Source organism: Piliocolobus tephrosceles, chromosome 12 (assembly GCF_002776525.5).
Source record: "Piliocolobus tephrosceles isolate RC106 chromosome 12, ASM277652v3, whole genome shotgun sequence".
Lineage (NCBI taxonomy): Eukaryota > Metazoa > Chordata > Mammalia > Primates > Cercopithecidae > Piliocolobus > Piliocolobus tephrosceles.
The window spans coordinates 727,764-740,508 of NC_045445.1; the positions used below are offsets into that span (position 1 = coordinate 727,764).

The 12,745-nt window shown below is 37.8% G+C and overlaps 1 protein-coding gene across 1 annotated transcript in view; it reads left to right on the forward strand.

The window, feature by feature from the left end:
- F8 (coagulation factor VIII) overlaps positions 1–12,745 on the forward strand; it is a 196,566-nt gene that overhangs the window by 92,289 nt on the left and 91,532 nt on the right. The window contains exons 7-9 of the mRNA XM_026451334.1: positions 3,960–4,174; positions 5,987–6,137; positions 12,022–12,231. Coding sequence (XP_026307119.1) covers positions 3,960–4,174; positions 5,987–6,137; positions 12,022–12,231 — 576 coding nt within the window. The remainder of the gene's footprint in view (positions 1–3,959; positions 4,175–5,986; positions 6,138–12,021; positions 12,232–12,745) is intronic.

Genomic DNA, 12,745 nt, shown 5'->3' on the forward strand with positions numbered 1-12,745 from the left:
GCTTTATTTACCTACTTAAGCCTCAGCGATGGCGGGCGCCCCTCCCCCAGCCTCGCTGCTGCCTTGCGGTTAGATTGCCGCAGACTGCTGTGTTAGCAAGGAGGGAGGCTCCGTGGGCGTGGGACCCTCTCGGCCAGGTGTGGGATATATTCTCCGGTGTGCCGGTGTTATAGCGCAGTATTGGGGTGGGAGTTACCCGATTTTCCAGGTGTTGTGTGTCTCAGTTCCCCTGGCTAGGAAAAGGGACTCCCTTCCCCCTCGCGCTTCCCAGGTGAGGCGATGCCTCGCCCTGCTTCAGGTCTGGCTGGTCGGGCTGCAGCAGCTGACCCGCACGGATTGTCCGGCACTCCCGAGTGAGATGACCCCAGTACCTCAGTTGAAAATGCAGAAATCACCGGTCTTCTGTGTCGCTCACGCTGGGAGATGGAGACTGGAGCTGTTCCTATTCGGCCATCTTGCTCCGCCCTTGGATGAATATTTATCAAAATAATAGATGTGTATGCTTAAAACTACAAAAGGACTGCCTCCCTGGAGGCATCCATTTTTAAGAATTCCTGTTTTGATTTTTGTTGGTTATCTCTACATCTCTAAAAAGTTACTTATACTGCTAACTCTTTGTTTTTCAACTTTAGACATTATATACTTACTTTGTTTTGTGCTTCTTTCCATTCAAGTTATTTCAGGTTTATCAGTGTTTTCAATTCCATTGGCTATCATTAGAACTTTAAAAATATACTAAACATCAACTTTTAGTAATATATTTTCAATCCATGATTGGATTTTTCCAATCATGATTGGAAAATATCTTTTGAGTCCATACTTCATAAATTAAGGATATTAAAAACTGTACCCCTCACTTTTCCTTTCCCCAAACCTTTCTTTTCTCCACTGCTGCTAGCCATTCCTTTACTTTTACAAAAATAAACTTGATAACATTTACATTTTGTACCATAATTTGAAATAACTCTTCCTTGCTTTGTCTATATATTTTTTCTAAAGCTTAAAAAATTAAAAAACAGCATTGTATTATTTTAGTATGCAAGTTTCTTTTTATAAATGTTAACTGCAGAACTAGGTAACATGCTATGATTGCTCTCTTTTCTACAGCTTAAGTGATTTTACTATTAAGATAAAATAATATGTGGGAGGAAAAAAGTTGATCTCACAGAAGTAGAGATAAAATAGTGGTTACTAGAGGCTAAAGAGGGGAAGGGGAGGGAGAAATAGGGAGACATTGGTTAATGAATGCAAAATTCCAGCTAGATAGGAGGCGTAAGTCTTAATGTTCTATAGCACTGTAGGGTGACTGTAGTCAACAATGACATATATTTTCAAATGGCTAGATGAGAGGATTTGGAATGTTCCCAACACAAAGAAATGATAAACGTTTAAGATGATGGGTATGTACTAATTACCCTGGTTTAATCATTACACATGTACACATGTATTGAAATATTACTCTGTACCCCATAAATATGTGCAATTATCATGTGTCAATTAAAAAATAAAAAGATCAAATAGATTCTCCTTCATTATTTTTCATCAGTAGTTTGATATCATGCTCAATTTTAGCTTTTATATTAGGACCATATTGATCTTATAATTTTTGTGTCTGTATCCTGAAGTAAGACTTTGTTTTCTTTTATTAGGAAAAGAAATGTATGCTTCTTCAACCCTATTTCTTAGGCCCTTCAGCTTCTTAATCATTCTGTTTATTGCTTGGTATCCAAATCTTTTTTTTTTTTTTTTTTGAGACAGGGTCTCGCTCTGTCACCCAGGCTGGAGTACAGTGGCGCGATCTTGGCTCACTGCAAGCTCCACCTCCCAGGCTCAGGCTATCCTCCCACCTCAGCCTCCTGAGTAGCTGGGACCATAGGCGCACACCACCATGCCCAGCTAATTTTTTTTAATTTTTTAAAAATTTTTTGTAGAAATGGGGTGTTACCTTGTTGCCCAGGCTGGTCTTGAACTCCTGAGCTCGAGCGATCTACCTGCCTTAGCCTCCCAAAGTGCTGGAACCAAATCTTTTTCTTTTTAAAGACATTCTTGCAGTTAATAGCATTAACTTCTTTTCTCTTGTACATTTCTATTTTTTGATTTCTTCTTTTGTTTTTCTGGAAGTATATTCTCAAGTAACTTCTAAATATGTGGTACACAGAGGGTGAACTTTCTGAATCCTTCAGTATCACATCATGGGCAGAAAGACTGGTTATAAAATTTTTCCTGCTGGGGGCGGTGGCTCATGCCTGTAATCCCAGCACTTTGGGAGGCCGAGGCGGGTGGATCACTTGAGGTCAGGAGTTCAAGACCAGCCTGGCCAATATGGTGAAAACCCATCTCTACTAAAAATAAAAAAAAAAATTAGCCGGGTACTGTGGCATGTGCCTGTAATCCCAGATATTCAGAAGGCTGAGGCAGGAGAATTGCTTGAAACTGGGAGGTAAAGGTTGCAGTGAGCCAAGATCATGCCACTGCACTCTAGCCTGGGCAACAGAGCAAGACTGCATCTCAAAAAAAAAAAAAAAAAATCCTTCCCCTGTTTTCTAATATTCCTTATTGCTGATAAGAATTCTTTATTTGCATTTCTTTATGGAAGAAGGCATAGTACAGAGTACTGGGGAGATTTTGAATGTGTATCCTGAAATTTGGAGGCATACATGGATACAGTTACTGGTAAACTGCTTTTTCCATGGAGAATTTTGAAGGCTGTAATGCCCATAATAGTGGGCAAGAAGAGAGGGCAAGAGTGGAGCAGTTTACCTTTCTGCTGTTTGACATGAGTTTCTTCTGTAACAAGTGAATACTGTTGAAGTAGCTGGGCTTTATCACTTTTGAAGATATTCTGCCCAAGAAGGCAGTTAGGCAGGCCAAAGGGATAGCAGAACCAATAGAGTATTGGATATATCACTGGAAGTAAGAAGGGCTGATGGGGAAAGGAGAGTTGCAGAAGGATAGCTGAAAGAAACATCTCTCATGTCATGGAACTATATAGTGCTGAGGTCCCCATGGTAACTCTAAAGAAACCATACGTGTGTCCTATGAAAAGACCAGCATTTGGGCACCTCCCACACAGAGAACTTTGATGACCAAATAGTGTTGTCAAAGATAGAGCAGCAGGACCTGTTAAACAAGAGTCTGTTTGCCCTTTCTTTTATTACCTACCCTCCCTCACCCCCAGCTCCTGGAAGAGGGAAGAGAAGGCTGAGAAATATTGAAAGAACATACTACACCATTCCTTTTCATTTTTTTTTTTTTTTCGAGACAGAGTCTCACTCTATCCCACAGGCTGGAGTGCATTGGTGTGATATCGGCTCGCTGCAACCTCTGTCTCCCGTGTTCAAGCGATTCTCCTGCCTCAGCCTCCCAAGTAGCTGCGATTACAAGTGCCTGCCACCACACCTGGCTAATTTTTGTATTTTCAGTAGAGATGGGGTTGACCAGGCTGGTCTCAAACTCCTGACCTCAACACCGTTCCCTTTCTATGGGTTCTCTAACCATGGGTCAGGCATAACTTAGTGAGGTGAGGAAGAGCTTAGAATGAATATAAAATTAAAATTTTGATTTAGATTAGATCTTCAGGTATTAGACATACCCAGAATGAGACTTAATTACTAAAATTAGTTCTTGTCCTGAGGACCCATTACCCTGAGGGATATCTCAGTTCTTGCTCCCTTTCCTCACAGAAGTCAGAGACTGTATCCTAAAACTCCAGTGCCAAGCTCTTTGACATATATTCAGGCCTGAAACTTTCACAGTCAACTGGATAATCAATTATAGCTTTTTTACTTTTCTGAAAAATTGTGTGAATCTTAAAATTACAATAGGCGCGACTTTAGCTTCCACTTCCTGAGAAACTTTGTATGTACATACAGATTTGTAGAACTCTTGCAACAACATGATTACCGATATGTGGCTTGTTGTACTCTAATTAAGCTATTTCTGGGTTTGCTTGTGGATAGGTGTAAAACATTTGAAGGATTTTCCAATTCTACCAGGAGAAATATTCAAATATAAATGGACAGTGACTGTAGAAGATGGGCCAACTAAATCAGATCCTCGGTGCCTGACCCGCTATTACTCTAGTTTCATTAATATGGAGAGAGATCTAGCTTCAGGACTCATTGGCCCTCTCCTCATCTGCTACAAAGAGTCTGTAGATCAAAGAGGAAACCAGGTGAGTTCTTGCCTTTCCAAGTGCTGGATTTGAAGCTAAAAATGAGGTGAGATGCACATAAATTCTCAGTGTATGTCCCCTTATAACCTGAAGAAAATATAATGGTTTGCAGTATAGGTCAGTAAAAGAAATGAGCTTAGCTTTTACTGAATTTGAGTTTGGTGTAGTAAACATGCCTGCTGGATGGATAGGCCATAGATTTTTCCTAGTCTGGGATTTAGCTCTCTCTAGGTGATCCTCCCCATTTTTACATGTCTACTTTCAGATGACCCACAAATTTGTATCTACAGCCTAGATTTCTTCCATGGGCATCTCATTATGGGTGATTCAAAAGCACCTCAAAATTAACATGTCTGCAGCGTGTAGCACAGTGTATGGCACTTAGTAAGAGCCTAATAGGCTAGGTACGGTGGGTCACGCCTGTAATCTCAGCACTTTGGGAGGCCAAGGCAGGAGAATTGCTTGAGCTCAGGATTTCGAGACCATCCTGGGCAAAATAGTAAGACCTTGTCTCTACAGAAAAAAAATTTAGCTGGGCATGGTGGCATGTGCCTATAGTCCTACCTACTCAGGAGGCTGAGGTGGGAAGATAGCTTGAGCCCAGGAGGTCAAGGCTGCAGTGAGCCTGGGTGACAAAGCGACACCCTGTCTCAGAAAAAAAAAAAAAAAAAAAAAAAAAAAAAAAGCTTAATAAATACTTTTGGGCAAAACATCAGGAAAGATATAAAATATTTCAAAATATGGCTAGAATTTGGACCATTTCTACTGCTTTAAAAAATAAAGCTAAATTTTCTGAACAAGAAAAACTTAGTTCTTCACAAAAACTCATTGCTTGGCCCCAGAATAACTCATTGCCATATTGCTGAGGCTTGACTATGTGTCCATTTGATTATATTTATGATACATAAGATCCCTACTAGTCTGAAAACATTTCATTTGTTTAGAGAGTAAAGTATATGAACTTTGGTGCCAATAAAACACGTGGCACATAAACTCAGAGAAGTATAAATTTTGCCAAGTACTTGTCCTGACCAATTTTTCCTAATTTTAGTTTTTTCATCACTTTTGGGAAGATAACTGAAATATTATTCTATATTCTCCAATCTCCTCTCTTCAGTATTTTGGTTTATATAGCTATAGGTTATAAAAAATAAAGTTTATATGTATTAGTGAGGTTTACATATGAAATCTTAGCAGATCCAATTAGCAGTTCATAAATCTAATTCATAAATCTGGTTCATATACAAACTGCTCTTCCGAAAAAGATTTGAATGTTTTCAACAGAAAATTTAAGGTATTAGTGTTGTTCGACATTTTTGTGGTCCACCTTATCTTTCTTATTTGATTTCTGTTTTTCTATTTTTAATTTTTTATAGCCTTGTGGAAGGTCAGTTGCTAGATGAAAGTTTAGGAAAGTCAGTATCTCATTTGACTTAACTAACTTAAGAAAGGCACTGAATAATCACTTGATTCTTTAAGGAGTTAAATCTTCTAATCTGAACATGAAGAGAATAAGGCTACAGACTGTACCAAAAAAATCAAGCAGCATATGTCCTTGGGTGCAGAAAAAACTAAGTTCAGTGGGTCAGTCACCCTCTTGTCCTGGGGACACATTTGTTGTAAGCATATACTCACTGCTCATAGCACCCACCCCCAATTCCCAAGCCCTGGTACATGCCTAAGAGGAAATGGAATTAAACCAACGGATTAGATATATCACATGCATGCCATCACTTTCATCATAGACTGCTAGCTCCTACCTGACAACATCAGCAGCATTTCTTTACCCTTTTCAATATATGTAATTAACAGATAATGTCAGACAAGAGGAATGTCATCCTGTTTTCTGTATTTGATGAGAACCGAAGCTGGTACCTCACAGAGAATATACAACGCTTTCTCCCCAATCCAGTTGGAGTGCAGCTTGAGGATCCAGAGTTCCAAGCCTCCAACATCATGCACAGTGAGTAAAGCAGCACTTAAGTCCAGTGGGTGGTGAATAAAGAAAAATTGATGTAATCAAAGTGATGTCCAGATAATGAATGAATTGTATGTGCATATACATTTAACAATTGTATTACCTATAAATTATAATTTTTACTCAAATACACGTGATCATATAATCCATATTTTAAAAATCCAGTCGCCATTTTTTCCTTTCAATGTTTACTTGGTTTCCCCTCCCTTTTAATTCCCCATCTCCTTCTATATTATGTCTTTTCACCAACCATTCCATGCCCAGGTAACATTTTAAGACATATTTTCTCTATAATTATATAATCATATATAAACACATACATACATTTTATTAGTCTTCTAATGCTGCCATAACAAAGTACTGCAGACTGGGTGGCTTAACCAGCAGATATCTATTGTCTTACAACTCTGGAGGCTTGAGATCAGGATGTGGGCAGCATTGGTTTCTTCTGAGGCTTCTCTCCTTGTCTTGTAGATGGCTTTCTCCCTTGTCTTCACATGGTTTCTCCTTTATATATCTTTGTCCTAATCTCCTCTTCTAATAAAGATGTCCGTAATGTTGGGCTAGGGCCCACCGTAATGACCTTATTTTAACTAACTACCTATTTAAAGACACTATCTCCAAGTATAGTCACACGCTGAGGTACTGGGGTTTAGGACTGCAAGGTATAAGTATGGGATGGGGGAACACAATTCAGCCCATTGTGTACATACACGTGTATATGTTTATATATACCCACAAATCTGAATGGTCAAAAATATGGTGAAAAATTCCAATTGCACTATGCTACAGGGAAATGTGAAATAGAATAACAATGAGATAGCACTTTATACCCATCAAACTGCCAAAATTATAATTACTAGTGGGCTTGTGGATAAAAGAGTGTTCTCATGCTATATTAGTGGATAAGTAGTATAGTCTTTTCAAAACCAACATATGCGTTTCGAAATTCTGATTATTAAGATGTTTAAGATGGAGTGAGCACACATTTCCCCGTGTGTCCCGCTGGATGCAACTAAAAATCCTGAACAGGCCGGGCGCAGTGGCTCACTCCTGTAATCCCAGCACTTTGGGAGGCCGAGGCGGGTGGATCACGAGGTCAGGAGATCAAGACCATCTTGGCTAACACAGTGAAACCCTGTGTCTACTAAAAATACAAAAAATTAGCCAGGCGTGGTGGCGGGCGCCTGTAGTCCCAGCTACTCAGGAGGCTGAGGCAGGAGAATGGCGTGAACCTGGGAGGTGGAGCTTGCAGTGAGCTGAGACTGTGCCACTGCACTCCAGCCTGGGTGACAGAGCGAGACTCTGTCTCAAAAAAAAAAAAAAAAAAAAAAAAAAAAATCCTGAACAAAATACATGGGAACCTTGAAAAGCTGTAATGTGGGTTATACTCACCTACCAGAATGTGGCATATATTACAGTTCTATTCTCCTCATCTCAAAGCTTTAGCCCTTTAACTTTGGGTTGAGCCTCATATTTAGCTTGAATTTCTAGTAATAGTGATATATTATTCTCCAGAGTTAAAGTCCTTTACTATCCATTATTCTAAAAATTTTAAGGTTGTTTAGTCCTTTGAGTTGCATTTTTATTTTTTACATAGTGCAGGGTATTGTTCTTTTATTTTATTTTATTTTTTCTATTCATAATTTCTCCCTTTCCCACCACATATTTTTCCAAGTAGGATGTGCACCTGTCACAGTATCTGGACAGTTAAACCATCTCATTTTCATGGAGACAGTGATTAAAACAAGAGAGATATAGTGATATAAGTAGAGCCAAAAAACATTTTCACTGAAAATGATATATAGATATTGGGAGAAAAGAAATTTTTTTTCCTCTGGGATTTCTAATATAGCTTTTGGTGGAAATAAGAGTCTGAAATCGAGAAAGAAGAGATTGGAGTTGAGAAAAAGAGTCTGGGAAAGCACAGGGAGAGACACAAAGGCAGAGACCAAGAGACACTGGGGAAAGATCCTCAGAGGAAGAGTCCAGGGAGAAAGATGCTAAGACAGAGGTATAAAAAAAGAAGAACAAAAAAAGGACCAGGAGGAGAGAGACCCAAACCATAAACCACTCCTATTTCCATTAGCAGTAAAATGGATAATCTATTTTCATACAATGAAATACTATGTGACAATGAAGATTCACAAAAATAAAGCTATACACAACAATATGAATAAGTATCACAAAGACAATTTTTAGTAAAATGGTAAGTCTCAAAAGAATATATACAGTATTATATTATTTACATAAAGTTCAACAATGGGCAAAATTAACTTACATAGTTTAGGGATACAGAGGAAGAAAAGTATGAAGGTTAGTACGGACATGATTATCATAAAAGACGGGACAGTGGCTACCTCTTAGAAGAGTTCATTTGAGAATAAACACATGTGTTTTGTGGGGATACCAGTAATATTGTATTTCATGACCTAGATGTTTGTTTTGTAATTTTGTGTTTTAAAAAAATTATAGGATTTATTTTGTAGATGGATCCTACAAATGATAGGGAAATTGCAGTAGGAATGAAGAGGAAGGGACATGTGCAGGATTAGTTTAGAAGATAGAATGCACGTGATTTGGTAAATAATTAGCTATGTTTGGTAAAGGACTAAGAGGATTCAAGGATGATTACCAAATTTCTGATGTGGGTAACTAGGAGAAGAGACAGACAAAATGGAAGAAAGTGTATTTAAAGAAATGATAGCAAAAAACTTTCCAAATCTGGGGAAAGATGTAAATATCCACGTACAAGAAGCTCAAGGATCGCTAGTCAGATTAGATTCAAACAAGACTATGTGAGGACACATTACAATCAAACTGTCAAATATCAAAGACAAAGAGAGAATCCTGAAAGCAACAACAAATTCCAATAAGGAAGAAACTTTACAGGTCAGAAGAGGGTGGGATGATATATTCCAAGTGCTGAGAAAACTTTATTCGTAAAATGTGTCCTTCAGAAATGCAGAGAGGTAAAGACTTTGCCACACAATTCCAGTTAGACAAGAGGAATAAATTAAAGACATCTATTGTACACTGTAGTGACTACAGTTAATAAGTTACCCATTCCAATATATAAATATATAAACATTGTGATGTACATCATAACATATTCTATTTTTCCCTGTCAATTAAAAAATAAATTTAAAAATATTGGATAGAGAAGAATCAGCCATTCTAGTAATTAAGCCTGATTTCAGATAACCATTATGCAAGTTAAAGAATAAACTGGATAGTATGATATTAAAAAAAACAAAACCACCAATGAGATACACCAGAATGGCTAAAATTAAAAAGACTGTCCGTACCAAGTATTGGTAAAGATGTGGAGTAATCAGAACTCTCATACATTTCTGGTCAGGATGGAAATTTGTGCACTTACTTTGGGAGTATCTAAAGCCAAACATAGGCATACCCTATTGACTCAGGAAATCCACTCCTAGTATATACCTGAATCATGTTCCCTAGAATTCATATGCTGAAGCCCTAACACTGGTATTTCAGAATGTGACTGTATTTGGAGATAGGGTCTTTAAGGGGTTTATTAAGTTAAAACGAGGTTGTTACAATGGGCCCCAATCCAATATGACTAATGGCCTTATAAGAAGAGGAAATGTGGGCCAGGCGCAGTGGCTCACGCCTGTAATCCCAGCACTTTGGGAGGCCAAGGCGGGCGGATCACGAGGTGAAGAGATCAAGACCATCCTGGCTAACACAGTGAAACCCCGTCTCTACTGAAAATACAAAAATTAGCTGGACATGGTGGCAAGCTCCTGTAGTCCCAGCTACTGGAGAGACTGAGGCAGGAGATCGCTTGAACCCAGGAGGCAGAGGTTGCAGTGAGCCAAGATCACGCCACTGCACTCCAGCCTGGCGGACAGACCAAGACTCCATCTCAAAAGAAAAAAAAAAAAAAAAAAAAGAGGAAGAAGAAGAAGAGGAAATGTGTACACACAGAGACACCAGGGATGCATATGTGCAGAGGAAAGACCAAGCCAAGGAGAGGCCTCAGTAAAAACCAAACCTGCCAACACCTTGATCTTGGAATTTTAGTGTTCAAAACTGTGAGAAAACACATTCCTGTTATTTAAGCCTCCCAGTCTGTGGTGTATTGTTATGGCAGCCCTAGCAGACTAGTACAGCAGCCAAAAGTAGTGTGTACATATTTCACAAAAGACATGTAATTATTTAATCCATGTGGAGTGTCAAAAGGCAAAAATACAACAAATGTACTTTAAAGATTATAATTGGCTTTTATACATGGTTCTAGAATCAGATAGCCCTCAGAACCAAATACAGAACGGCAACCAGCAACGTAGTATGGATAGAAATTGAAAGTGAGGTTTAAAGACATCTTAATTGATTACAGTTGGGCATTTTTGCCTTATTTGAAGGTGTTGGTCACCTGCAATTGATGGAAGTTCAGCTGCTATAATCGGTTGAGACTGAGCTGTTTGTTATAAAAGCATATTCCTAAATTAGGCTTTCAGTTACTTCATCAACCAAACCAGGCTGCAACTTTGCTGTGCAAGGACTCAAGTGCAAAGGTACCCTTAGGTCAAATTCAGATTAATTTAAAAGGAGTTTATTTTTGTTAGTTATGTGAAACGAAGAGGAATCTATTTTTTCCAAGTGGATAGTCATATATTCTATTATCATTTACCAAATAGCTCTTTTTTTTTTCCTGTACTGGTTGGAGATGCTGCCTTTATTATATATTAAGTTTCAACTTATTATATATTAAATTTCCACTTATATCTTGCCAGTTTCTGGACTCTATATTCTGTTTGATATATTTATCTATTCTGCATCTTTAATTATAATAGCTTTATAACATCTCTTAATGCTGTATAGGAAAAAAACTTCAATTATTAATTAGTTACAGTAAGCCAATGTCTGAGTATTGCTTAGTGGTTTGTGGGCAACCATCTTACACAGTACCTAGTAATAGAGTAGACAAGTGTTTATTGAATGGATGGATGGATGGATGTGTGGAAGAGGCTTTCAGAAACAATTCCCTTTATAGTCTAAGACCAATGTTACTTTTGCTTAGCTCTTTAGTTTGAAATAATTTAAAATGTACAGAAAAGTTACAAGAATGATACAGGGAACTTGCATATACCGTTTACCCAGATTCACAAATGTTTAACATTTTGCAGTTTTGTTTTTGATTCTCTTTTCTTTATATACACACTTCTGTTACTTATTTTCCATTTGAAAATGGGTTACAGACATCATACCCCTTTACCTCTCAATACTTTAGTGCACATTTCCTGTGAATAAAGATATTCTTTTACATAAACAGAATGATGTTATGAAATTACAGACACTTCAAGATGATAAAACACATTTCTGTAATTTACAGCTGGTATTCCAGTTGTATCAACCAATGCTGTCATTTATAGCATTTCTTCCTTGAGGTACAGGGATCTAGTACAAGTAACTACTTGTCCTGCTTCTTTAATTTCCTTGAATCTGGACCTTGATAACTTTAAGGTAACTTTAAGCACCCAAAGGTTTTTTTTCTGGTTTCTCCTCTGTGTAGTTACCATTTTCACCCTTGCAATTAATAAATGGTTTGAAGGGATATACTTTAAGACCATGCAAACATCCTGCTACTCATCAAAATGCCCCCCATAAAACATCCAAATTAATCTTTATCATGATGGTTTATGACTGTCTCCTCACATTGGGATTGTGGCCCAACTGATTATTAACAATCTACTTTTTTTGAAGACATAATATCTCTTCCTGGGAATAAGATAATGGGCATAACATACAATAATTCCTAATTGTGTCATGACAATCACAATCCAAAATACTAAATCTGTGATATGACTAAATCTCTTTTTCCCCATTGTTTTTGCAGGCATCAATGGCTATGTTTTTGATAGTCTGCAGTTGTCAGTTTGTTTGCATGAGGTGGCATACTGGTACATTCTAAGCATTGGAGCACAGACTGACTTCCTTTCTGTCTTCTTCTCTGGATATACCTTCAAACACAAAATGGTCTATGAAGACACACTTACCCTATTCCCATTCTCAGGAGAAACTGTCTTCATGTCGATGGAAAACCCAGGTTAGTTATGTATATTATTCTTGTACCAACAGCTGTGAATGCTTCACTAGTCATTCATATGCTCTTTTGCCCAATAACTCACATTTGGGCAGATATGAAATGGTTCAAGTGATTCTGGCAATTGCCAGGCATTTTAATGACAGCACCCACTCAAGTATTTAACTTAAGAGTCTTTGCTCTAAAAAGTACCTTCACATGCCAAGGGCTAATTTTTACAATTTTTATGGATACATAATAGTTGTGCCTATTTAGGGGGTACATGTGATATTTTCATACAAGTATACAATGTGTAATGATCAAATTAGGGTAACTGGGATATTCATCACCTCAAAAACTTATTATTTCTGTTAGGAACATTCCAATTCCACTCTTCTAGTTATTTTGAATTACACAATAAATTATTGTTAACTATAGTCACCCTACTGTAATATTGAACACTACAACTTATTCCTTCTATTTAAGTGAATTTTATACCTATTAATCAACCTCTCTTCATTCCACCCCATCCCACGTA